This window comes from Lithobates pipiens, unplaced genomic scaffold, assembly GCF_037356315.1.
Source record: "Lithobates pipiens isolate NorthernLeopardFrog02 unplaced genomic scaffold, aLitPip1_a1.2 Scaffold_30, whole genome shotgun sequence".
Taxonomy (NCBI): Eukaryota; Metazoa; Chordata; class Amphibia; order Anura; family Ranidae; genus Lithobates; species Lithobates pipiens.
Genome location: NW_027507791.1, coordinates 179,091,915 through 179,114,162, shown reverse-complemented (window position 1 = coordinate 179,114,162; position 22,248 = coordinate 179,091,915). Strand labels below are relative to the sequence as shown.

The following is a 22,248-nucleotide window of genomic DNA, read 5'->3' as shown; positions in this document are numbered from 1 at the left end:
AAACAGGTATGAGAGTGGATACTGTGTAATTATTAAAACTGTTTCCTTTTTCAAATTAGCTAAGCCATGTTCCAAATAAATAAATAAACAGCATTATAAATGAGCATAATAATTATTTCAGAAGAAAGTGGTCTCTTGTGTATAAAGTCAGCAGGGGCCCTTGTCCCTTTGTTTTACATATAAATATATTCATATGCAATTATGAATCTACCGAGTATATATATATATATATACATATATATATATTACACAATTCAGGTGTAATTTCTCTTAGTACTCTGGGCTATTTCAATGATTAAACTGTTATTGTATTATTTTACATTACACATCTGATATTTACTTGGACTATGCCTGATAATTTCCCAGTAAGTATACTCTGTGTTATGCACAATTCAATAAATGGCATTAGTACAGTAATCTGTGCGGTTATAAGGATTCATGTGTGTGAGCACAGGGCACATTTCCATCAGCTTTCCATTAGATTGTTTGCCTGCCTGATCAAAGAGTCCCTAGAAAAGAATTGGTGAAGAACACACTTTTGCAATACTGCTTGAGATGATTGTAGTTGTTTTAGTGCATTTACAATGAAAACAATTAAGGTGGTTGTAAAGGCTAGAAAATGTTTTTGTTTCTTTATTTTACCTGAATGCATTCTTTACATTAAGGTAAAAAACACTTTTTAGGTGTAATGACCCCCACCCCCCCCCCCCTCTCCCTCTCCCTCTCCCTCTCCCTCTCCCTCTCCCTGAATACTTACCTGAGCCCGCTCTCGATCCAGCAATGTGCTCAAGAGCAGCAGCACTGCTTTCTTTCTCCTCCCTCACTGGACTCATTGAGAGCAGCAGGAGACAGTGACGAGGGAGCAGGGGGTAAGGCCGAGCTGCACTGTGTGTGAAAATAGTGCGGCTTGCGATTGAGCACGCCCAAGAGGCATGAGGAGCCAAACACACCGGCAGGGGATCCCAGAAGAGGTTTGAGGCCTCTCTGTGCAAACCCGTTGCAAAGAGCAGGTAAGTAGGATATGTTTGTTATTTACAAAAATAATAATAATTTACCGTTACAATCACTTTAAGCACTGTCTGTGATATCTCTTTAGTTGCACTAACATCCAAATTTTTAGGACAAGTTTTCGAGATCCACCATCTTCTTCAAAGTTCAAGCAGCAGTAAATGCACCTTTTTTGTGCATTTCACATGGCACAGCAGCCCATTCAAATTAATGGGTTTCCACGCCTGAGCAAACGCCTGCACAGCCTGCACTAGTGTGAACCAAGCCTTACTATCCAAGTTTTATTACCATTGATGTGCATTAATGTTTATGTGCTTTTTTGTGCTGAGGGAGGGATTCCCCCATAAACACTGACAGTTTTTATGGGGAACCAAGCAATTTTATTTCCTTCAACCTGTGGTTGAAGGAAAGAAAAAGACATGTACGCAGCTGTATTAAAAAGGAAGCGCAGGACATACATGACAGGGTGCAAGGTAACTAGTGAGTGGGGGTGTGGGAGTGGTTAGAAGGTAGACATACTTACCCCATTGGTGGATGGCCACGGAGGGGAGGAGTGTGGCAGTTTCTTCCATGTGCTGGGGTGAAGCAAGGCAGCAGTTGGGGTTCAGCAAACGAGGAGAAACATTGGATTCTGCAGACAGGTAGAGAGAGAACAGTTAGCGATGAGTGGGCTAGAGCAGCTTTGGGCACAGCTTAGAGATGCAGCAGCGATACATGGCACAGAATAGCTACAGAGCCAGATTGCTGCCATGCTGCAGGGAGTAGGACAGGGTCCTTCCACAGCAAGGCCTGTCCCCATGCATGCTAGGAGGTCTAGACCTCCAGAGCACTTGAGCCCAGACAATACCCCCAGGACTCAACGCCATCTTGGGAGCCCCAGCTGGGCCCCTTCAGGTCCCCCTGCCAAGCAGACCCCTCAGTCAGTGAGCGGGAGGCCTGGGAGGAATCCCTGTCCACAGCAAAGTCCTAGGACATGTGGCCTCCGAGCGGGTCCCCCCTCCCACTACCAGTGGAGCCCAGATACACTCAGCTGCTATCTCCGGTGATGTTCCAGTTGGGGTGCAGTCCGGTGGAGGAGAGGCAGTCAGGCGGGCACCAGTTCAGGGGTATGAGGCAGCTGGTGGCTTACCTTGTGGTGACGCCATCTTAGCTGCTGGTAGAGCGTCAGATCGTCCTGTGGAGAATCGTTGGTCGGGAAGGCCCTGCCTCTGGGCTCAGTGTGGGCCTGGGAGGGCTGGCCGGAGGAATGCCTGTGCGGTGGCCGAGAGGTGATGACGGCATCGCTCCGGCGCCAATTTCAAATGATGGAGAGAGTCCTCAGAGGGAAGCCAGCTTCCCTCCTGTGACCAGCGTTGCAGAGCCCAGGAGAGGAGGAAGGCCTGGAAGGGAGCAGCTGACACAGAGATCCGAGGACCTAGCAGGCAGCAGCAGTGAGGAGGGAGAACTGTCGGTAGATCCCCAGGAGGCTGCAGGGGTGTCAGGAGGTGTGGCTGGAGGTTCATATCGCCTGGGACAGCCCGGTAAGTGCTCAAACACTGTTGTGTCACTTGCACCTTTGGTAGTAGCAGGCGGGGGAGTGGGGGGGATTGGGGGGGCACTGCTCAGGTTATGCAGGGAGCAGGGGGGGAGGGGGGTTGTGGGAGTCCCTTAGGGAGCTACTTCGTCATTTAGATAGTGGGGTAGTGCACCCCCCACTCCGGTAACCTCATGGGTACCCCGTCCGTGGTCGTACCGGACTCGGCAGGCAGGCTGGATACGCCACAGAAGGGGACATCGTCGGTGATGGTGGAAATGCAGATGGAAAAGGACAGCGTGGGATCCACTGCAGGAGCCGCGGCGGAGGACAAGGAAGCAGAGAAGGTGCGATTAGCAGATGCGGAGCGCTGTGAGGTGTATGTTCGCTTTGAGGGCCCCTTGGGAGCGCATTTGAAGAAGGAAGTGAGGGAAAAAATCTGGAAGAACGAGTGTGTGGAAATTTTTTCCCTGCTCCCTTTGGAAGAGTTTAATTTAGATCGGGTGAAGCCAGATGAGAGTAAAAAAGAGGAGGAGGAAAAGAGGAGATACAGACTTATTCCGCGCACATTTGCAAGTGTGATCGGGGAGAAGGCCCCCGAGAATTGTTCAGCATTGTTTTGCTATCTGGAAGGGATCAGTGAGGCTCATAGGGTTTATGGGGGCTTGGCATGGCTTCGGTATGATGAACAATTTCATCAGCGGAAGGCTGTCTGCCCTTCAATCAGGTGGGATCACAAGGACATTAGTCTTTGGATGAAACTGATGACGTCATCCAGGGCTATGAGCCAGTTTTTTCCAGGCGGCGCTTCCTCCGCGGGATCGCCAGCCCCTAAAAAGAAAGGGGTATGCTGGCAGTTCAATGAAGGAACATGCCGATTTGGTGCATCGTGTCGCTACAAACACGAGTGCTCTGGATGTAGCGGGACACACCCCTTCATGCAATGTTTTAGACAAGGAAAGGGGTCGAACAGGGGACGCCGCTGGAAAAAGGGATGGTGTTGGTGAGACTGATAAGGATGCTACCTTTTCTAAGTAGGTATCCTGATAGGGCTGCGGCACATTTGTTGGAGGTTGGTTTTAAGGAGGGTTTTAGGATTCCGAGTACGGTTTGAGGTCAGTCTGTCTCCATCAGGAGGTGGTGTCGGCCAAATTGGCCAAGGAAGAGGCATTAGGGCGAATGGCTGGCCAGTTTGTGGCGCCGCCGATGCCAGGTTTAGTTGTTTCCCCATTGGGAGTTGTTCCAAAAAAGGAGCCGGATCAATACAGGATGAGTCGGCCTTCCGGTTGTTACCGGTACACCCCGAAAGCATGTATTTGTTAGGTTGTTGTTGGCAGGGGTCGTACTTTGTGGATAGGTGCCTGCCTATGGGCTGTTCGATTTCCTGTGCCTTTTTTGAGACTTTCAGCTCCTTTTTTGAGTGGGCAGTTAGGGAGGTTGCGGGGGTGGGTTCCATTATCCATTATTTGGATGATTTTTTATGCATAGGACCTCCGGATTTTTGTTGTTATGGTATATTGCTAGGGACAGTTCAGCATTTGGCAGAGAGGTTCGGAATCCCCTTGGTGGCAGATAAGACGGAGGGCCCCAAATCTGAACTGGTTTTCTTAGGTATCACGATCGATTCAGTGGCTGTGGAGTGTAGATTGCCAGAGGATAAGCTGGTGGCCTTGCGAATAGTATGGGGAGTGTTAGGCGAAAGCTTTGCTTGAAGGAGGTACAGTCGTTACTGGGCAAATTTTGCGTGCAGAATTATCCCCATGGGACGCATTTTTTGCCGACGCTTGGCGGGTGGCACGGCGGGGGTTCGAGTGCCGAATCACTTTGTGCATCTGATGAGGGAGTTACAGGAGGACTTAAAGATATGGAATTCCTTTTTGGTATCCTTTAATGGGAGGTCAATATAGCAAGTGAGGACGGTCAGCAATGCGGACCTGGTCTTATTCACGGACGCAGCAGGATCGGGTGGATATGGTGCGTATTGCTAGGGTAAGAGGAGCTTGGGCCCCTGGTCGGAGAGGGAGGCAGGTTTCCTCAAGAATTTGGTTTTGCTGGAACTATTCCCCATCGTTTTAGCGGTAGAGCTGTGGGGAGATGAGTTAATAAACAAGAAGGTGCGGTTTAACTGTGGCAATATGGGGGTGGTGATGGCTTTTAATAACATCTCGGTCTCTTCTCCCCCGGTGATAAGATTGTTACGATGATTGGTGCTCGGCTGTTTGCACATAAATGCATTTATGTATGCAGTTCATATCCCTGGGGTCGACAGAAAATTAGCGGAGGCTTTGTCTCGTTTCCAGTGGGAAGAATTTTGCAAGCTGGCACCGGAAGCGAATCGGGTAGGAGAGCCATGCCCACAGGAGTTGTGGAGGGTTGCGCTGGAGTCGCCGCAGGATTAATACATCAGTCCCTCAGCCTTGGAACGTGGAAGGCCTATCAAAAAGTATGGCAGGAATTGTTGGCCCTGGCAGATGAGGTAGGAGGGTCGGAGGGCTCGGAAGAGATGCAAACGTTGGTTTTATGTTTTGTCTGCCATAATTATTCCAGAGGAGTGTCTGGGGCTGCAATGGGAAGAAAGATGTCTGCATTAGTCTTTTGGTTTCAGATGGAAGGTCATAGTGATTTTACAAAATCTTTTATGGTCCATAGGGCTCTAAGGGGTTATGGGAGGGAATCCCACAAAAAAGGCTCCAGGCTCCCTGTGTCCTTTGCGCTGCTGGGGTTGATTTTAGCAGTATTGGGGAATGTTTGCTCGTCCGTTTTTGAGATCATACTGTTTCAGACAGCATTCGTGCTAGCATTCTTTGGGGCTTTCTGAATCAGTGAGCTGGTCTCGCCGTCAAAACGTGTAGCTGGTGGACTGCGTTTGGAAGATGTGTAGTGTTCGGAAGGGAAGGTAAGGATCTGGATCAGGAAGTCAAAAATGGATCAGGAAGGAAGGGTGGACTTGTTCAATGGGTTGGATAGTCAGCTTTGTCCGGTTACAGCCCTGCAGCAATTTACGGCAATTCGCCCGCCAGGGGAGGGGGCGTTGTTGGTTCATCAGGATGGATCGTGCGTATCTAGGTTTCAATTCTCTGCAGTTTTTAGAAGATGTTTACAAGCAGCTGGTCTCCCTTTGGGAGAATATGCAGCCCGCTCTTTTAGTTCAAAGTTTTAAAATTATTGAAAATATTTAAAATAAAATTTATTTTTTTATTGGTTATTAATAAAGGCCGTTGAGGCCATTTATATCCAAGCAGGTGTCCGTGTATTTATTTAATATAACAGCAAGTGCATGCATGTATTGGTGGGAAAGTAAGGTATCTGGCTACCCTAGTCATGTCATAATGTATGGCCTGCCTTAGTGTATTAGTACTGCCTAGACCTTTAAGAATGGGGTACACTCTGGAAACTTGTCCTCAAAATTTGGATGTAAGTGCAAATAAAATAGTACCATAGACAATACTCAATTTGTTTTCATTACAATATTTCCTGCAATGGAAACTACAATTGTGAGAACCCTCTTTCTAAAAGTACATTATATAAAGGTATTATCTTATATGATCCTGAGGGTACTGATATCTCTGGTCACTGTAAATAGCAAATGGATAGGAAGATGTTTTTGTTACATACTTCCACATGGTGGAGATGTCTTCTGCATGTGATATAAGTGGTGGCAGGGGTGAGAAGGTTGAGAAGGAGTGCTGATCCTAAGACAACATGTACTCCTGCATCAACCCCAGCACATGAGACACCTGTGTCACTATCTCCGTCATTGAAGGAGAACTCTCCAGCAACTTCTATACTGGGGACCAGACATATGGTAGGCTTGGATGCAAATGTTTCTCCCAATAGAGATAACCCTTTAAGATGGGTGTAGGTTCCAGGAATAGTTTAATGAGTACTTATCCCAAACGTTTAGATTTTTTTTCTTTTTTTCATATTACTGTATTTTGAGATCATTTATTGGAACAACTTGAACATTGCTTGTTGGTGGTGTTTTTTTTTTGTTTTTACTTGATAAAGGCAGCAGGACCTCTGAAATGCATTTTGACACTCCCCTTTACTTTCCCATGCCTGCTGTCTTGGTCCTAGGAGCCCATAGACGCCGCTGTCTTCACATCACTTTGGCGAGTCCGACACTTTTTGCATGACAGCCTCCTGCCAGTTCACTGGCTGTGCTGCACTCAGCTCTCCACTGTTCCAAGCTCAAGCAGTACTGTGTTTGCTTGAATGTAAGCATTTACTCATTGTCAGGTCACCTGAGAGCAGGTGACAGATGCACTCCATGGGAGTCGGAGCTAAGATAGTGGACCCTAGGACTGACTGCTGTGGATAGTACCCAGGGAGGTTCAGGAAGCAGGTCTACTGGATCACTAACACAGATTCCAGTGGGAGCTAGAGCATAGATTCCCCAGGGCACGGAGTCTAAGAGCCAGCAGGTGTTCACCAGAGCCTCTAGTGGTGAGGATGGACTGCGCTGCGGTCTGGCTCCAGGTTTCGGCCCCCAGGGTCTCACAGCTCACGCTTACGTTAGACTACAGGAGAACGAAGCAGTAGGCTGGAACATCAAGGACAGTAAAGGAATAAAGCAGAGGTCAGGGCAACTAGCAGACAGGAACAACAGAGTACACGCCAAAGGTTCAGGGTCACAGGAAAACGGGGATAGTCAAGGACACGCCAAGGTCGGTAACAGAGACAAACGTAGAGCACACAGCAAGCAGGAAACAGGAAGCCAACTACACAATGAATACACAATGGTTGATCAGCACTGCTGAATAGCAGTGCACAGGTTAATATAGGGTTCCCTGATAGGGCCTGGGGCGGAGCCATGCTTAGAGGAGAGGTTATAAAAACAACCAGGTGGCAGTGGCTGGCCTCTTAGTCTGAACACATGAGGAGAGGTAAGCAGACAGAGAAGGATTACTGCATAACCATGACACTCATGTTGTGCAATAAATGGATACATGCTTTTAGTAAGTGCGCTCTGGCCACTTTCATGTTTTCTGCATACCCATGAGGATCTTCCTAAATCTGATGAACGCTGCTACACAGCAATTTAAGCTCTGAGACTCATCTATCCACCCATCCCTCTTCTCATCCATCCCTGTGGGATATCCTGCTCTCCTGCCCCCGGGTTGATATTGCTGCTGGTTATTTCAACAAAGCTCCTACCAGCCAAAAAAAGGGGCTATCTGCTTCCTCAGCGACCATCTCTAGATGGATCAGGCAGACGGTGACTCAGGTCTATTCTATCAAGGGTCAGGTTCCTCCCTTCCTGGTGAGTGCATCTTGGGCCTTCTGTCATCAGGCGTCAGTAATGCAAGTTTGCAAGGCGGCCACCTGGCATCTGCAGGTGCTTCTTTTAGCCCGCAAGGTTCTGCAGGCTGTGGTCTAGAGGGTTTTTCCCTCATGGAGGTTTTTTTTTTGCTGGTCAGGTGGGCTCCAGGTTGTTTTCACTGAGCTCCAGGTTGTCTGGTTGGCCTGTTTTTTTTGTCTTTTGTTTTTATTGGCTGCCTCACCCCTCATGTTTGGCACTGCTTTGGGATATCCCTATGGTTCTGAATAAAGAAGGCTGTGTCTGTCAATGAACGAAACAGAAAATAGGATTTTTGACTTACCATAAAATCTGTTTCTCTGAGTTCATTGACAGACACAGCACCCAGCACTTCTGATACTGCTTGTTACATAACTGAAGGCCTGTAGCAGAGGGGGGTGTATATCTCCTAGGAATGCCCATGGGCGTAGCCAAGTTTTTTTTGTCTGCCTAGTGCCTTACTCCTGTAGAGGGCAATATAACCCTATGATTCTGAATAAAGAAGGCTATGTCTGTCAATGAACTCAGAGAAACGGAATTAACAGTAAGTCAAAAATCCTATTTTTTCCCGTGTTTAGAACAATACCACAGCAAAATGACATTTTCAAAGGAAATGTTTTCATCTAAAACTACTTGCAGCTGGAATGTATTTCAGGGTCCCGGCAATATAGATGAAAATCATTGAAAAAAATGGCATGGGTCCCCCCCAGTCCATTATCAGGCCCTTGGGGTCTGGTATGGATATTAAAGGGAACCCCGCACCCAAATGAAAAGACAAAATGGTGTGGGGGTCCCTCAGGCACTATATATACACTATAAATCCTGCCCTATATACTCTGAAGAATATTGGGCCTTAGGTGTTGGTACCAGAACACTGTAAGCCTTCACAGTTAATCTTGTTGGGTGTAGGAATGGGCCCTGCTGTGAAATATTAAATACATAAAAAATATGGTGGTATTTGATCACCACTGGGTTTTTTGCTTTTGTCAAACAAACTAAAAAAGACCAACATTTTTGAAAAAAAAATGATGGGCACTGATAGGCGACACCGATGGGCACTAATAGGTGGCACTGGATAGGCAGCACTGATGAGGAGCTACTGACAGGCATTACTGAGGGGCATCTGTAGGGCACTGACAGGCATTACTGATAGGGCACTGATTGTCACTTTTATGGGCACTGATTGGTACATTTATGGGAACTTATTAGCACTTTGATGGGCACTTTTATGTGGCACAGGCTGGCAGCTGTTGGGCAGTGATTGGTAACGGATAGTCACCTTGGATGGGGGCTGCACTGATAATCAATGTGCTGATTGTCAGCGCAGACCCCCTTCTGACAGGGAGAGATGCCGATCGGCTCTCCCTGTCAGCGCAAACCGAGAAAAGCCGCTTATCGGCACTTCCTGGTTCACGGGATGATCAGCTGTGATTGGTCACAGCTGATCACATGGTAAGAAACCTCCGTCAGAGGCTTCATACCATGATCAGAGATGCAGTTTTGTCAGACTAACACACAGCACCGGCTTGTTATCCTGATCACGCCATATGATATCCGGTCAGGATAACAGACCTTTCCCCTTTACTTTTCGTTCTTTCTTTAGAACCTTTTTAAGTAACTATAAAAGCAAATCAAGAAATTGAAGGTATAGAGGTGGCTGGACAAGAACATAAAGTATCAGTTTTTTGCAGATGATATTATGTTATATATATCAAACCCCACACAAACTCTCTCAAATGTTACAGCAGAACTGCGCAAATACAGAGCCATATCAAATTTAAAGATCAATGTGAAGTAAATAGAGATATTAAATATCTTGGTTTCCTCAGTAAAATGTAGGGATCTTAGAACACTTTATCCCTTTGTGTGGAAGCAAACACGACTAAAATATCTGGGTGTTTCAGTCTGCATTAGTAACAGATTTATACCAAGATAACTATTTGATTTTGTTGAATAAAATCAAACAAGATCTTAAAGGATACCCTGTTCAAAGGTTGTCCTGGTTTGGCAGAATAAGTGTAATGTAATTAAAATGATGATTCTTCCAAAATCTTTATATATTTTTCAAACCCTCCCGATAATATTCTGGGGGCTTTTTTTTAAAACCCTCAGATCTTTAATGCAGAAATTCATATGAAAAAATAGAGGGGCGCGGAGTGTGCATGCGTGGGACTTCAAAATACAAATATTCACAGACATCTCCCCGACAACAATTCAAAACCGGAGAAACCTAAAGCCTCTCCTGGAAATCTTAACACAGAAATCATCGCAGTATCGATGGTCCTTCCCTTTCCACCTTCAGTTCCAACACAAAGACAAATTTTACGGTTTCTCTAACTTCCAAGAAGGTGAACTCCTGCGACTTGGATTCAGCACTCAAGAATTACCCCTTCAGGAGTCTACCCAATGACCAAGCTCCTCCAAGAGGCCCCCACCATGAAGCCCTATTACACCGCTGTGGAACAAGCAGCAAACAAAGAGACATCTGGACTCACACTCACTGTGATGATTCCCCCCCCCATACTCCGAGGATCTTAGTCTTTCTCCTCAGGTATTTTTCGCGACTGTGTAGTGGACTGAACTACACCCTCAGATTTCTCCGCTTTACTCCCTGAAGCAGGGAATTTTTTCCCCAAAACTCTTGTGGACCCCTTCCCTTAAAGCTCTCGAGGGAAGAACCTTTTTGAATATTTGTTCTCCGGGTGGGCTAACCCCCCACCATTTCACGATTTAATATCCTTGGTTGAACTCACTGTATTCAGGTTACCCTACCTAATTGTCTCAGACTTGGTGCTACTTCTTACCACACTTCCCCTCCACTTACACCCCCCCCCCCCTCACATAATCCAATGGCATGATAATTAACTATTTGTTTAAATGTTTAGCTGTCTGTCAAAGTTACCCCTTTTTACTGCTTTTTTTATCTCCTTAGCTCCCATGCCTCGAGGTCCTACACCAATTTCATATTTGTTCTCTTGGGGACCCAGGGGCCGGAGCAGCCATACATGCCACTCCCTCTGCTGTGACCTAGAGGGGTTCTCCCCTCTGGTAACATCAGAACAGCAACCTTTCCAGAGGTTGTTACTTTTCCGAGCCCGTTTTTTTGTGGGTCTCGGTCCAGGACTTGGCTTGCCAGTCCTGTCCTTCATTTTCCTAGTCAATCTCGCCTAGGACTTTTCACCTTCCTTTCTTACTCTCTCCTTCCCTTCTTTTCCCTATGTACCTTCCCCTTTTACTTTTTCTCCCCTTATACTTCCCCCAGGAACCTACACGGAAGGCTACCATCAACCAGAAACTCCAGATGAGGTACTTACTCAGACTTTCCAGACTCAATACCCGATCGTCAAGGTTCCAGGTAGGCCCACATTACATGTACTCGCTTCCACCCTCTCGTATCCATGGCTGATTCCTCTCCCTTGCAGACAGCCTTTAAGATAGATACACACAAAATCCCCAAGGTCTAAATTCCTCCGCTAATGCCGCGTACACACGATCAAACAATCCGGTGGAAAAGTCCGGCAAACTCAAGTCCGCCAAACAATCCCCCCGTGTGTAGCCTCCGGCATACTTTTTTGACCCGAAAGTACGGCGGACTTAGAATGCCGTGTTGCACTCCAATCTTCCCGCTGGACTCGCATTTCGGCGGACAATCCGGCCGTGTGTATGCCAGTCCGCCGTACTTTTGAAATGAGCGGACTTTTCCCGCCCGGAGAAAAGTCCGCTCATTTTGAGCGGGTCTCCAGGTAGGCGGGGCCCGCGAAGGAGACATCGCTGGCCCTGCCGCCTGGTATGGACTTAAAGGGGAACCCCAACGCCGAAAAAAATCGGCGTGGGGGTCCCCCCCAAGTCCACAACAGACCCTTGTCCGAGCGCGCTACCCGGCCGGCCAGGAAAGGGGGGGCGAGCGAGCGCCCCCCCCCTCCTGAGCCGTACCAGGCCGCGTGCCCTCAACATGGGGGTGCCCACCCCAAAGCACCTTGTCCCCATGTTGATGAGGACAAGGGCCTCTTCCCGACAACCCTGGCCGTTGGTTGTCGGGGTCTGCGGGCGGGGGGCTTATCGGAATCCGGGAGCCCCCTTTAATAAGGGGGCCCCTGGATACCGGCCCCCTACCCTATGTGAATGAGTATGGGGTACAATGTACCCCTACCCATTCACCTGTAAAATAAAAGTACAAAAAAAACACAACACACGAGATAAAATACTTTATTGCACAGCTCCGGGGTTCTTCCGTCTTCGGGGGTCTTCTCGCCGGACTCCTCCGCTATCTTCTTGTAGCTCTTTTGCTAGCGGAGGAGTCCGGCTTTCTTCCTCGCCGCCAGCCTCTTCTTCCGACTTCGGGGGTCTTGTCCCCCTCTTCGGTTCTTCTGCCGGGCCACCGTGCCTTCTTATAGCTCTTTTACAGGAGGTGGCCCGGTCTTCTGTCGCCGCCGCCGCCTTCCGTTCTTCTTCTTCTTCTTCTTCTTCTTCTCCAGGAGATGTTGACTCGACGATCTCTCCGGCCGCAATGCCAGAGACGCGCTGCGCTGCCACTTATATAGGGACAAGGGGCGGTGTCACATGGGTTTATGTCACATGGGTTGGTGTCACATGGTGACCCCGCCCCCTTACGATGTCACAGTCCCGGAGGATGCTGGGACTGTCGCCATGTGACATCAACCCATGTGACCAACCCATGTGACATAAACCCATGTGACACCGCCCCTTGTCCCTTGTCCCTATATAAGTGGCAGCGCAGCGCATCCCTGGCATTGCGGCCGGAGAGAGATCGTCCTTGAGAAGAAGAAGAAGAACGGAAGGCGGCGGCGGCGACAGAAGACCGGGCCACCGCCTGTAAAAGAGCTATAAGAAGGCGCGGTGGCCCGGCAGAAGAACCGAAGAGGGGGACAAGACCCCCGAAGTCGGAAGAAGAGGCCGGCGGCGAGGAAGAAGGCCGGGCTCCTCCGCTAGCAAAAGAGCTACAAGAAGATAGCGGAGGAGTCCGGCGAGAAGACCCCCGAAGACGGAAGACCCCCGGAGCTGTGCAATAAAGTATTTTATCTCGTGTGTTGTGTTTTTTTGTACTTTTATTTTACAGGTGAATGGGTAGGGGTACATTGTACCCCATACTCATTCACATAGGGTGGGGGGCGGTATCCGGGGGCCCCCTTATTAAAGGGGGCTCCCAGATTCCGATAAGCCCCCCGCCCGCAGACACCGACAACCAACGGCCAGGGTTGTCGGGAAGAGGCCCTTGTCCTCATCAACATGGGGACAAGGTGCTTTGGGGTGGGGGGGCCGCGCGGCCCCCCCTTCCTCAAGGCACCCCCCATGTTGAGGGTACGCTGCCTGGTACGGCTCAGGAGGGGGGGTGTTGCTCGCCCCCCCTTTCCTGGCTGGTCGGGTAGCGTGCTCGGACAAGGGTGTGTTGTGGACTTGGGGGGACCCCCACGCCGATTTTTTTCGCATTGGGGGTTCTACTTTAAGTCCATACCAGGCAGCGGGGCCAGCGACGTCTCCTTCGCGGGCCCCGCCTACCTGGAGACGCGCTCGAAATGAGCGGACTTTCCTCTGCGTGTGTGGGCGAGTCCGTTCATTTCAAAAGTAGGGCGGATAGTATGGCGGACTTAGTACGCCGTATTAGTCCGCTCAAAAAGTGCCGTGTGTGGGCAAGTAGCCCGTTCGGAAAGTCCGACGGAGAGTCTGGCGGGAAGTCCGCCAGACTAAGTACGTCGGACATACCGCTACGTGTGTACGCGGCTTAAGAGATGCAAAGCCTTCCAAAGCTATAACTCTAGGGGCATTGATATAATCCTCCTCCAAGAAACTCACTTACCTAACAGTTATACCCCCTCCTTCCTCCATAATAGGTACCCCACCTTTTCCCTAGCAAATGAAGATGACAAAAAAGGGGGTGTTGCTATACTACTTTCTAAATGGACATCATTCGCACATACTTTGACAATTAAAGATAAAGAAGGGAGATACATACTGGTCAAGGGTACAATGATGGGCAACCTGTACACCATCATATCCTATTAGGCACCCAACCGGGGTCAAGCTAAATCCTTCTCCTCAATGCTCACATCCCTCTCCCCCACTTTGAGGGCAGAGTTATCATAGGCGACAACTCCAACATCACCTTTGATCAATTGCTGGACAGATCGGGATCCCCCATCTTAAAAAAACACCCAAGCAGAGCCTCCGCATTGCCCGACTACTTCACTCACTAGGCCTTATTGATACTTGGAGGGAACTAAACCCATCTGCGAAATATTATACACATTACTCAGCCCCACATAAGACCTACGCTAGAATCAATCACATTTTTCTACCCACCTCTGAAATACACACGGCCTCCCAAGCCTCCATACAAGACGTTCCGTAGTCTGATCACTCCTTAGTGACCCTGAAACTTACAGATTCTATGACTACCCCAGGAACCTGCCACTGGCACCTAAAAAGAAACAATCCTTTCCAATCTAGTGCATTGCATTATGTTGGAAAAGGATATTCAGGAATAATTTTTGATAAATGACACTGGAGACATTTCTCCAAGCTCCCTTTGGAGTGCCCACAAAGCAGTGAAAAGAGGGAAGATTATCCAACTTTCCTCCAGACTAAAACGTGAACGACAATTGGAAGTCTTAAATTTAGAAAAAGAATTGAAAGCACTCAGTTCATCCCACAAACAGAATACCACCCCCACTACCCTTATCAAACTAGAATCCACCAGGTTAGCTCTCAACTTAGCCCTCACCTCCAGCGCAGAAAAACATCTCAGATGGATCAGCAGCAGACACTTCATGAGGGCAGATAAGTTTGGCCCACAGTTAGCTGCTAAACTCACCCCTAAACACAGGACGTTATGTTTGCCCTCCCCAAAATCAACTCCCTGACTGGTTCCCTGACCCAGAACCACAAAAAGATCCTTGACGCCTTTCAGTCCTTTTATTCCAACCTATACTCTGATGACAAACCTAACACCCACAATCACCTTGACTCCTTCTTGAAGAATATCCCTCTCCCAAAACTCTTGGTCTCCCACCGCTCTATCTTGGATTCGCTGTTTCAGGAATCTGAGATTCGATCGGTCATTAAAAACCTTAAAAAAGATTTTTTCAACCCACTATTATAAAACCTTCAGAGACGTACTCTCTCCCTATCTGCCCCGCTTCTTCAACTCATTAAGCAAAGCCTGGATCCTGCAGCCAACCTAGCTTACATATCAGTCATTCCCAAACCGGGCAAAGACCCTAGCAAAGTGAGCAACTATAGACCAATTTCGTTAATAAATAATGACTTAAAAATGACAAAGATTTTAGCGAACAGACTTGCATCATTTATCAGCTCATATATTCACAAGGACCAGGTGGGATTTAACCCAGGGAGGCAAGGTCCGGACCAGATATGGAGAGCAGTGAACACAATCTCCCTTATGAAGTCAGGATAAGATGGCGATCCCCCCCAGGAAGGTTACCTTCTCTCCATAGATCTCCAAAAAGCTTTTGATATGGTCACCTGGCTCTACCCCTTTACAATGCTTCAGAAATGGGGCTTTGGCCCCGACTTCATTAAAATACTAGAAGCCCTCTATTATTAACCCAAGGCACAGGTCAGACTGCAGGGACACCTCTCAGAACAGTTCACCATCAAGAAAGGCACGAGGCAGGGTTGTCCCCTCTTCCCCCTTCTTTTCACGGTGGCCCTAGAAACCTTTGCTATCGTGATAAGACTGCACCCAGATATCCATGGGGTTCGCTGTGGCCAATCGATGCACAAATGCGCATTGTTCGCGGATAATGTCCTCCTCTTTATGATGTCCCCCCATATTTCAACCCCCAACACTATCCAACTACTCCATGATTTTGGGCGCGCATCGAGCCTTAAAGTAAGCATGACTAAATCGGTTGCCCTTAATATTTCAACCCCCCAAAACTTGGTGGAAAGACTGAAAGGCCAATTCCCATTTTCCTGGAATCCTATTTCCATTCCCTATTTAGGCATTAACCTCACATCTAGAGTTGACCAACTATTCAAATATAACTACCCCCCATGTTGAAAAAGCTGACAGAAGACCTTATCCAATGGTCCCTATACAAATTTTCCTGGCTAGGCAGAATAAATGCAGTCAAGATGACTCTCTTGCCAAGAAAACTGTACCTTTTCCACTCCCTCCCTATTCCAGTCACCAAACTACACATCAAAAACTAAAGGGCACCAATTTTCTAAGGATGTGCTTTTCAGATCCAGAACAAAAGGAAGCCTAGGCTTACCCAACCTATGGTGGTATTATCAAGCAGCCCAGCTTAGCCAGTTTTCGATTATCTACTTTAAAGGGCCAAAACCTGATTGGGAGAACATGGAATGAGTGTCAGTCCCTGGCTATACATTGGACTTCTTGCTCTGCAGCCCACCCAAAAGGCGCCCGCTATACTAGCTCCTACATTATCTACAATATCCCACTCGATGGCACTATGTGACTCTCTAAATTGAATCCCCTAACCTCTTCCTGGGAACCACTTGCCCACATCTTCCACAACCCCCGGTTCCCCCCAGGACTAGATATCAAGGCATATAAGTGGTGGCTAGACAAAGGCCTATACAGAATCGGACACTTCTTTAACTCAAATGGACCCCTTACATTTACCTACTGTACTTCAAAACGTGAAATGCCCCCCTCCGAAGAATTTACCAATTGACACATTTCTTTAACCAGATTTGGAAGAGCAGCGAAAACCCACTTTCGGTAACTCCCTACAAGCACCTCAGCCATAGATACGAGAGGGGGCATCTCCCTGATCTATTCAGCACTAGCCGAGCCCCTGGAGAAAGTGACCTACATATTGAGCTGGGAGCATGAACTGGAACTTAACTGGGATCTAGACTTTTGGCATTTTAACTTTGCCGGTCATTCAAGGGTATCCTGAATATTTCCCCGATTGAGGCTAGCCTCAAGGTTATATCCCGCTGATATCTAGTACCTAACCGTGTCACCAAATATTACCCACAAGCTTCTCCCCTATGCTTTAGAGGATGCGGCCTCATGGGCACTCTTCTACATATTATATGCGAGTGCCCTAGACTCAGAGTCAAATTCAAACTCACCTGGGAACCCTGGGCTACTCACATCAGGGTCTCCCTGTGAACCTGGACTGAAAGCCACAGTTCATTTTCCTCTCTAAAGAGAGACCCAAACTCCCCTCATCAATAGCCTTCCATGTACCTCCTCCTCTCCACCCCCTGTCTTCCTCTCAGTACTTTCCCCCTCTGCTTTCCTCTTCCTTTCTTTCTCCTTCCTTCTTTCTCAATGCCAACCTCCACCATCACCTGGCGCAGGCACAAACCCCCACAGGTATTTAACTTGTTATTCCTCAGAAGAGGTCCTTTCTGTTCTCATTTTTTAGTTTTCTTACATTTCAAAAAAGGACCACTTGACCCAAGATCGGATCAATTTTTTGATCCTACCAGAGTTCTCAGTTTAGCTTGCTAGTTAAAAGGTAACACAGTTAGCCCAGAACTCTGTATTGCAAGTGCCTGAACTACTGACCATAGTTCTACTAATACTATTGAAACACTGAATTTTATATATTCCCTGGGTAACCTGACCTGGATGCCTCCTGCACAGCTTGATCCCAGACGGGGTGCAGAAGATGAAGGGGACGGAAACCCTTAAACCAACCGGTAAAGAAGAGTGAAAGGCACAGTTACCTACTGTTATTAATTGTCTGCTGTATACGAATTTACTCTGGACGCTGTTGTTGGTCCATCTTTGTACTGATGCAAATGTCCAATAAAAAACATTTTCAAAAATATATTGACTAGACCAAAAGTAAAGGGGGGCTTATTTCTTTCAGACTTTGAGAAGTCCCATGTGGCAGCAGTACTGCGAAGTATAGACTGGGTTCATAACACTTCCCATAAAAAATGTGTGTCACTGAAAGAAAATATAAGCAAATTATATTTGGGGCAGATCCAGCCCTATTGGAAGGAAGTACTGCACTCAATCAAGAAGATAAGCAAGGTTGAAATTAGGCAAGATTCTTGGCGGTGTCTGTTTCATACAGTAGGTGACTCTAGAAAAAAATGATAGAGCAGCAATTAACCCATTTTTGTTAAACGCAGCAAAAGCTTTAATCCCGAGGCAAAGGAAATCAAAGAAAATACCAATAAAGGACTGGTTTGGGGAAGGGGATAAAATTAGACTAATGGAAGAATGAATATATTTACAAAAAAAATTGGAAGTATAACTTTATAGGACTTGGAAAAGCTAGCTAGACTTTAAACAATCCTTGATTTACGTGAGTTATATGAGCAGCAAGAATTTAATTTAGAAGCTCTCCTCTCCCCCCCACTTTTTTTTCTATCACCGTATTTGGGATGGAACCTAGAAGAAAACGACATGTAGCTGTCCTTCCATAAATCCACCCTCTTAAATTTTAATTTTAATTAATTAATTAAATCACTATTCTTTGACATATAAAATATTTAATATAAAGGAGAATGGAAAACAGGATTAATTGGTAGGGGTACACAGTAATTTGAAAAGAATGGGGGTAGTGGAGGTAAAGGGTCTGGCCCCCCCTCTTAACAAAAGGGAAGGATAAGGAAGGGAAGATAAAGACTCATTATACACATAATATAGTTATTTTTTTCAATTTGTATAAAGGGTTGGGGGGGGGGGGGCTGGGCCTGTTTGAGGGAGGGAAATTGAATGATGAAATAAGTTAAGAAAATATGGGCTTTGTTTTTCTTTCTCTATGAGGAACTTTGAAAGCTTTGAAAAGGATATATTCCAGGAGAGATCCATTCTTTTGTTTTTAAATGTTTTGAATATTTGTTTCTGTATGTGTGTTTTTGAATGTATGAAAGGCTTTATGTGCATATAAAATTAATAAAAAAAAAATCTCACCTAGCAGTAAGAAGGGTCACTGGTTCGAATCCCAACCACGACACTACCTGCCTGGAGTTTGCATGTTCTCCTTGTGCCTGCGTGGGTTTCCTCTGAGTACTCCAGTTTCCTCCCACAATCCAAAGACATGCAGGTAGGTTAATTGCCTTCTGTCCAAAAATTGGCCCTAGTGTATGAATGGGGACCTTGGATTGTGTTCTCCATGAGGGTAGGGACAGATGTGAGTGTGCAATGTACAGGGATAGGGACAATTGTAGACACTCACCCAGGTTGAACTGGATGGACTGGTGTCTTTATTCAACCTTACTAACTATGACTATGACTATGTTGCTATATGGCGGGCGGCAAGTGGTTAAGCATATAGGTGGGCCTATGATAATGTTGATTTTGAATGGGTGACTCAGGAATAGAGACTTGTTATTTATAAGATTATGTGAATGATGTGTCAGTGTTAGTCTTGATGTAAACTTTTAATAAAGACATAATTTTCACAATACTTCCTGCAATGGAAACTACAATTGTGAGACAATTGTAGGTACTGCCTGAAGGTACATTATATAAAAGTATTATATGATCGTGAGTGTATGGATATCTCTGATCACTGTAAATAGCAAAAGCATAGGGAGACATCTTTATTTTAGCTCAAACCTGTCAAAAACAAAATGCAAGATCTGCAAAGCCCCTCTCAATCCTGTAAAGTCCTTTTAATGATAGTTCTCTATATTTCTTTTACAGCGATTCTACTCTATGAATCAAGAATTCAATAAGACCATGGTGCAAGAATTTATTTTAATTGCATTCTCTGGTTTACAACAGCTCCAGTTACTGCTGTTCTTCCTTGTTTTAATAGCATACATCATCTGTGTTACAGGAAATATTACCATCATTGTCTTAGTTAGGATTGAACCCTTGCTTCAAACTCCAATGTATTTTTTCATAAGTACATTTTCTGTTCTTGAAATTATGTTTGTGACGGTTACTATACCTAAGCTTCTGGATAATTTAATTTCAGGAAATAAGAGGATAACTTTCATTGAATGTTTCACACAGATGTTTATTTTCAATAGTTTGGGTGCAACAGAATGTTATTTGTTATTGGTCATGGCCTTTGATAGGGACTTGGCTATTAACAGTCCTTTACGGTATTCTGCTATTATGAGAAAGGACATTTGTACTCAATTAGCTGTGGCACCATGGATTGTTGGTCTTTCATTGTCTTCTTTGACTCTTATTTATACAGCCCAATTGAAATTCTGTGGGCCCAATCAGATAAATCATTTCATCTGTGATGTGGCTCCACTTCAGAATTTGTCTTGCTCTGATCCTTCCATGAGCAAATTAAACACAATAATGGTCGCTATTCTTGCCATAATTTTTCCAGTTTTAATTATCATAGCTTTCTACGTTCACATCATTAACGCCATCCTCAAAATCAAAGGCAATAAAAGCAAACAAAAAGCCTTCTCTACCTGTTCCTCTCACCTTATTGTGACCAGTCTCTTCTTTGGAGCAGCTCTTGTTGTGTACATCAGACCTACTGGGAGCCAAAATGACAAATTTCTTGCTCTTATATACATGGTTCTCACGCCACTCTTAAATCCATTCATTTATACTTTAAAGAACAGTGATGTAAAGATGGCAATAACACATTTAGTCTTAAAGAAAATACATTTATTCTGTGACCTGTAAGGCACATTTTTAGTTTAGAGTATGAAAAAAACATATTACTAATGTATAACATTTTGTTAATATATAAAAACAATTGTGTGCTGTTCATGATACCATTTTATATTCGTACTAACTAAATTTTTAGGACAAGCTTTTGGGGTGTACCCCTTTCATCTAAGGCCCAGTACTAATAGACAAAGCTTTAGCAAAATGTTAAATAAAACAATATTTGAACATACACAGCAATGGTAATTACATTTGGATAGTTGGTGAGATAAGAAAAGGAGTGGCTTATGGAATGGAAGGGAGAAAATTTTGCAGTAGTGATCATAAAACTGTTGAATAGTGATTGAGAAAATGGAGGTCCACATTTAGTCCATTTTTTTTTGTGTCAAATAGAATTAGTGAAATTTAAATGGAGTGGATTCAAAGCTTAAAGCAAAAAAAAAGTGTAGTGCAGGTATCCTTGCCTATTAAATTATATTAACATTTATAATGAAAGTTTATGGACGTTTCTATGGCTTAGTGTTTGGCGCCATTTAGCGGCCAAACACTGATAGTGATTTTTTGCTTTCACAAGCATTGAACTATTTACAGGAAGTGACTGTTATTTACTCTGGAGAGTTGACCCTTTTACCCATGATGCCAGGTGACTTACCCATGGACACCCTCTCTGACAGTGCATGCTAGGTAGGACATAAAAGGAGCCTGAGTGGCCATCTTAGGTCTCTTGGGGAATGCATGGCCTGCCTGTGAGGGTCTGTGAGGAGGCCTGCTGGAGGAAGCAGCCTATTGCCCTTGCGGAGTGCAACCCTGCTCGAATGTCTGAGTGACCTGAAGTGCCAGAGACACAGTGAGCAACTTGCACTACGCAGGCATAAGGCTTACTTACTATCGCATCTCCAGTATTATATTATAAATGCGGAACCAGCACTAGGATCACCTTTCACTCAACTTTAATTACTTTAACCCTTGGATTACAAATTATAAGGAATTATCATTACTAGCGAAGACAAGAAGACCAAAAAGACTGAGTAGATAGAATTGGAGTATCCCCACGCTATCATATATAACCTGAATAAATGCTAGGGGCGGGTTGCAGCAGAACACCGACAGAGGTATAGACCCTACCACTGAAAGACGTGTATCAAAATCAAATGAGTGGTGCTACGCTACCTTAAAATAAGTAAATTAATAAATTAATCTAAAGTGCCTGGTGCTTACTATTAATTACATACCAAATTGCATATAACTAAACAATAGTGTAACCCAGCTATCGTGACCAAACGTAATCAGTGAATAAAGTGTCAAGTGCTAAAATAAAACATACAATATATACACAATATTAAAGTGTCCAGGGCTTCATAGGTTCACAATCACATAAACCAGTGAGGATATATAGTGCAAGCAAACTCTTTCCTCAAAAAAAGTTGACACAACAAACTAGAAAACTATATCAATAATGACACACACGTGAATCACACAGTGCAATTGAAACACATGAATAAAGTAGAATCGCAAAGTCTCTTTAAAAAAAATAAATAAATTATAAAAAAATATATATATAAAGTGACGTGTGATTCATAAAGTGCTTCTCCAGGTACAGGGTGCCAGGAAAACCAGTGTGTACACACTCTTGTGCCTCTTCAGTGTTCCACACACATCAAGTGAAGTGGCCCCTTACCTTACTGCTGTAAGGTAAACAGCAGAGAAAAAGAATCTCAAACAATCCAGGCAGTGTGTCCCTACTCCCGGATCATGGATCTTATCCCCACATCAATTGTTGGAATACCAGGGTCTCGTAAGGAAAAGGAAAGGAAGGCTTCAATGGTGAAGTACATATATACTTTTTATTAATAAAACCAGAAG

At 45.5% G+C, this 22,248-nt stretch overlaps 1 protein-coding gene across 2 annotated transcripts; it reads left to right on the top strand.

The window, feature by feature from the left end:
• Window positions 1-223: 223 nt before the first annotated feature.
• LOC143942284 (olfactory receptor 2AP1-like) lies at window positions 224-21,526 on the top strand. Of its 2 annotated transcripts, none has more exons than XM_077463521.1 (2): window positions 224-365; window positions 19,447-21,526. In XM_077463521.1, the coding sequence occupies exons 1-2, from the start codon at window positions 348-350 to the stop codon at window positions 20,398-20,400; spliced, it is 972 nt and encodes a 323-aa protein (XP_077319647.1). In that variant the 5' UTR covers window positions 224-347; the 3' UTR covers window positions 20,401-21,526. The 2 variants fall into 2 exon arrangements, 1 of the variants encoding a protein (XP_077319647.1); XR_013264743.1 differs by lacking the exon at window positions 19,447-21,526 and adding an exon at window positions 11,083-11,306 and having other exon boundaries at window positions 260-365.
• The last annotated feature ends 722 nt before the right edge of the window (window positions 21,527-22,248 follow it).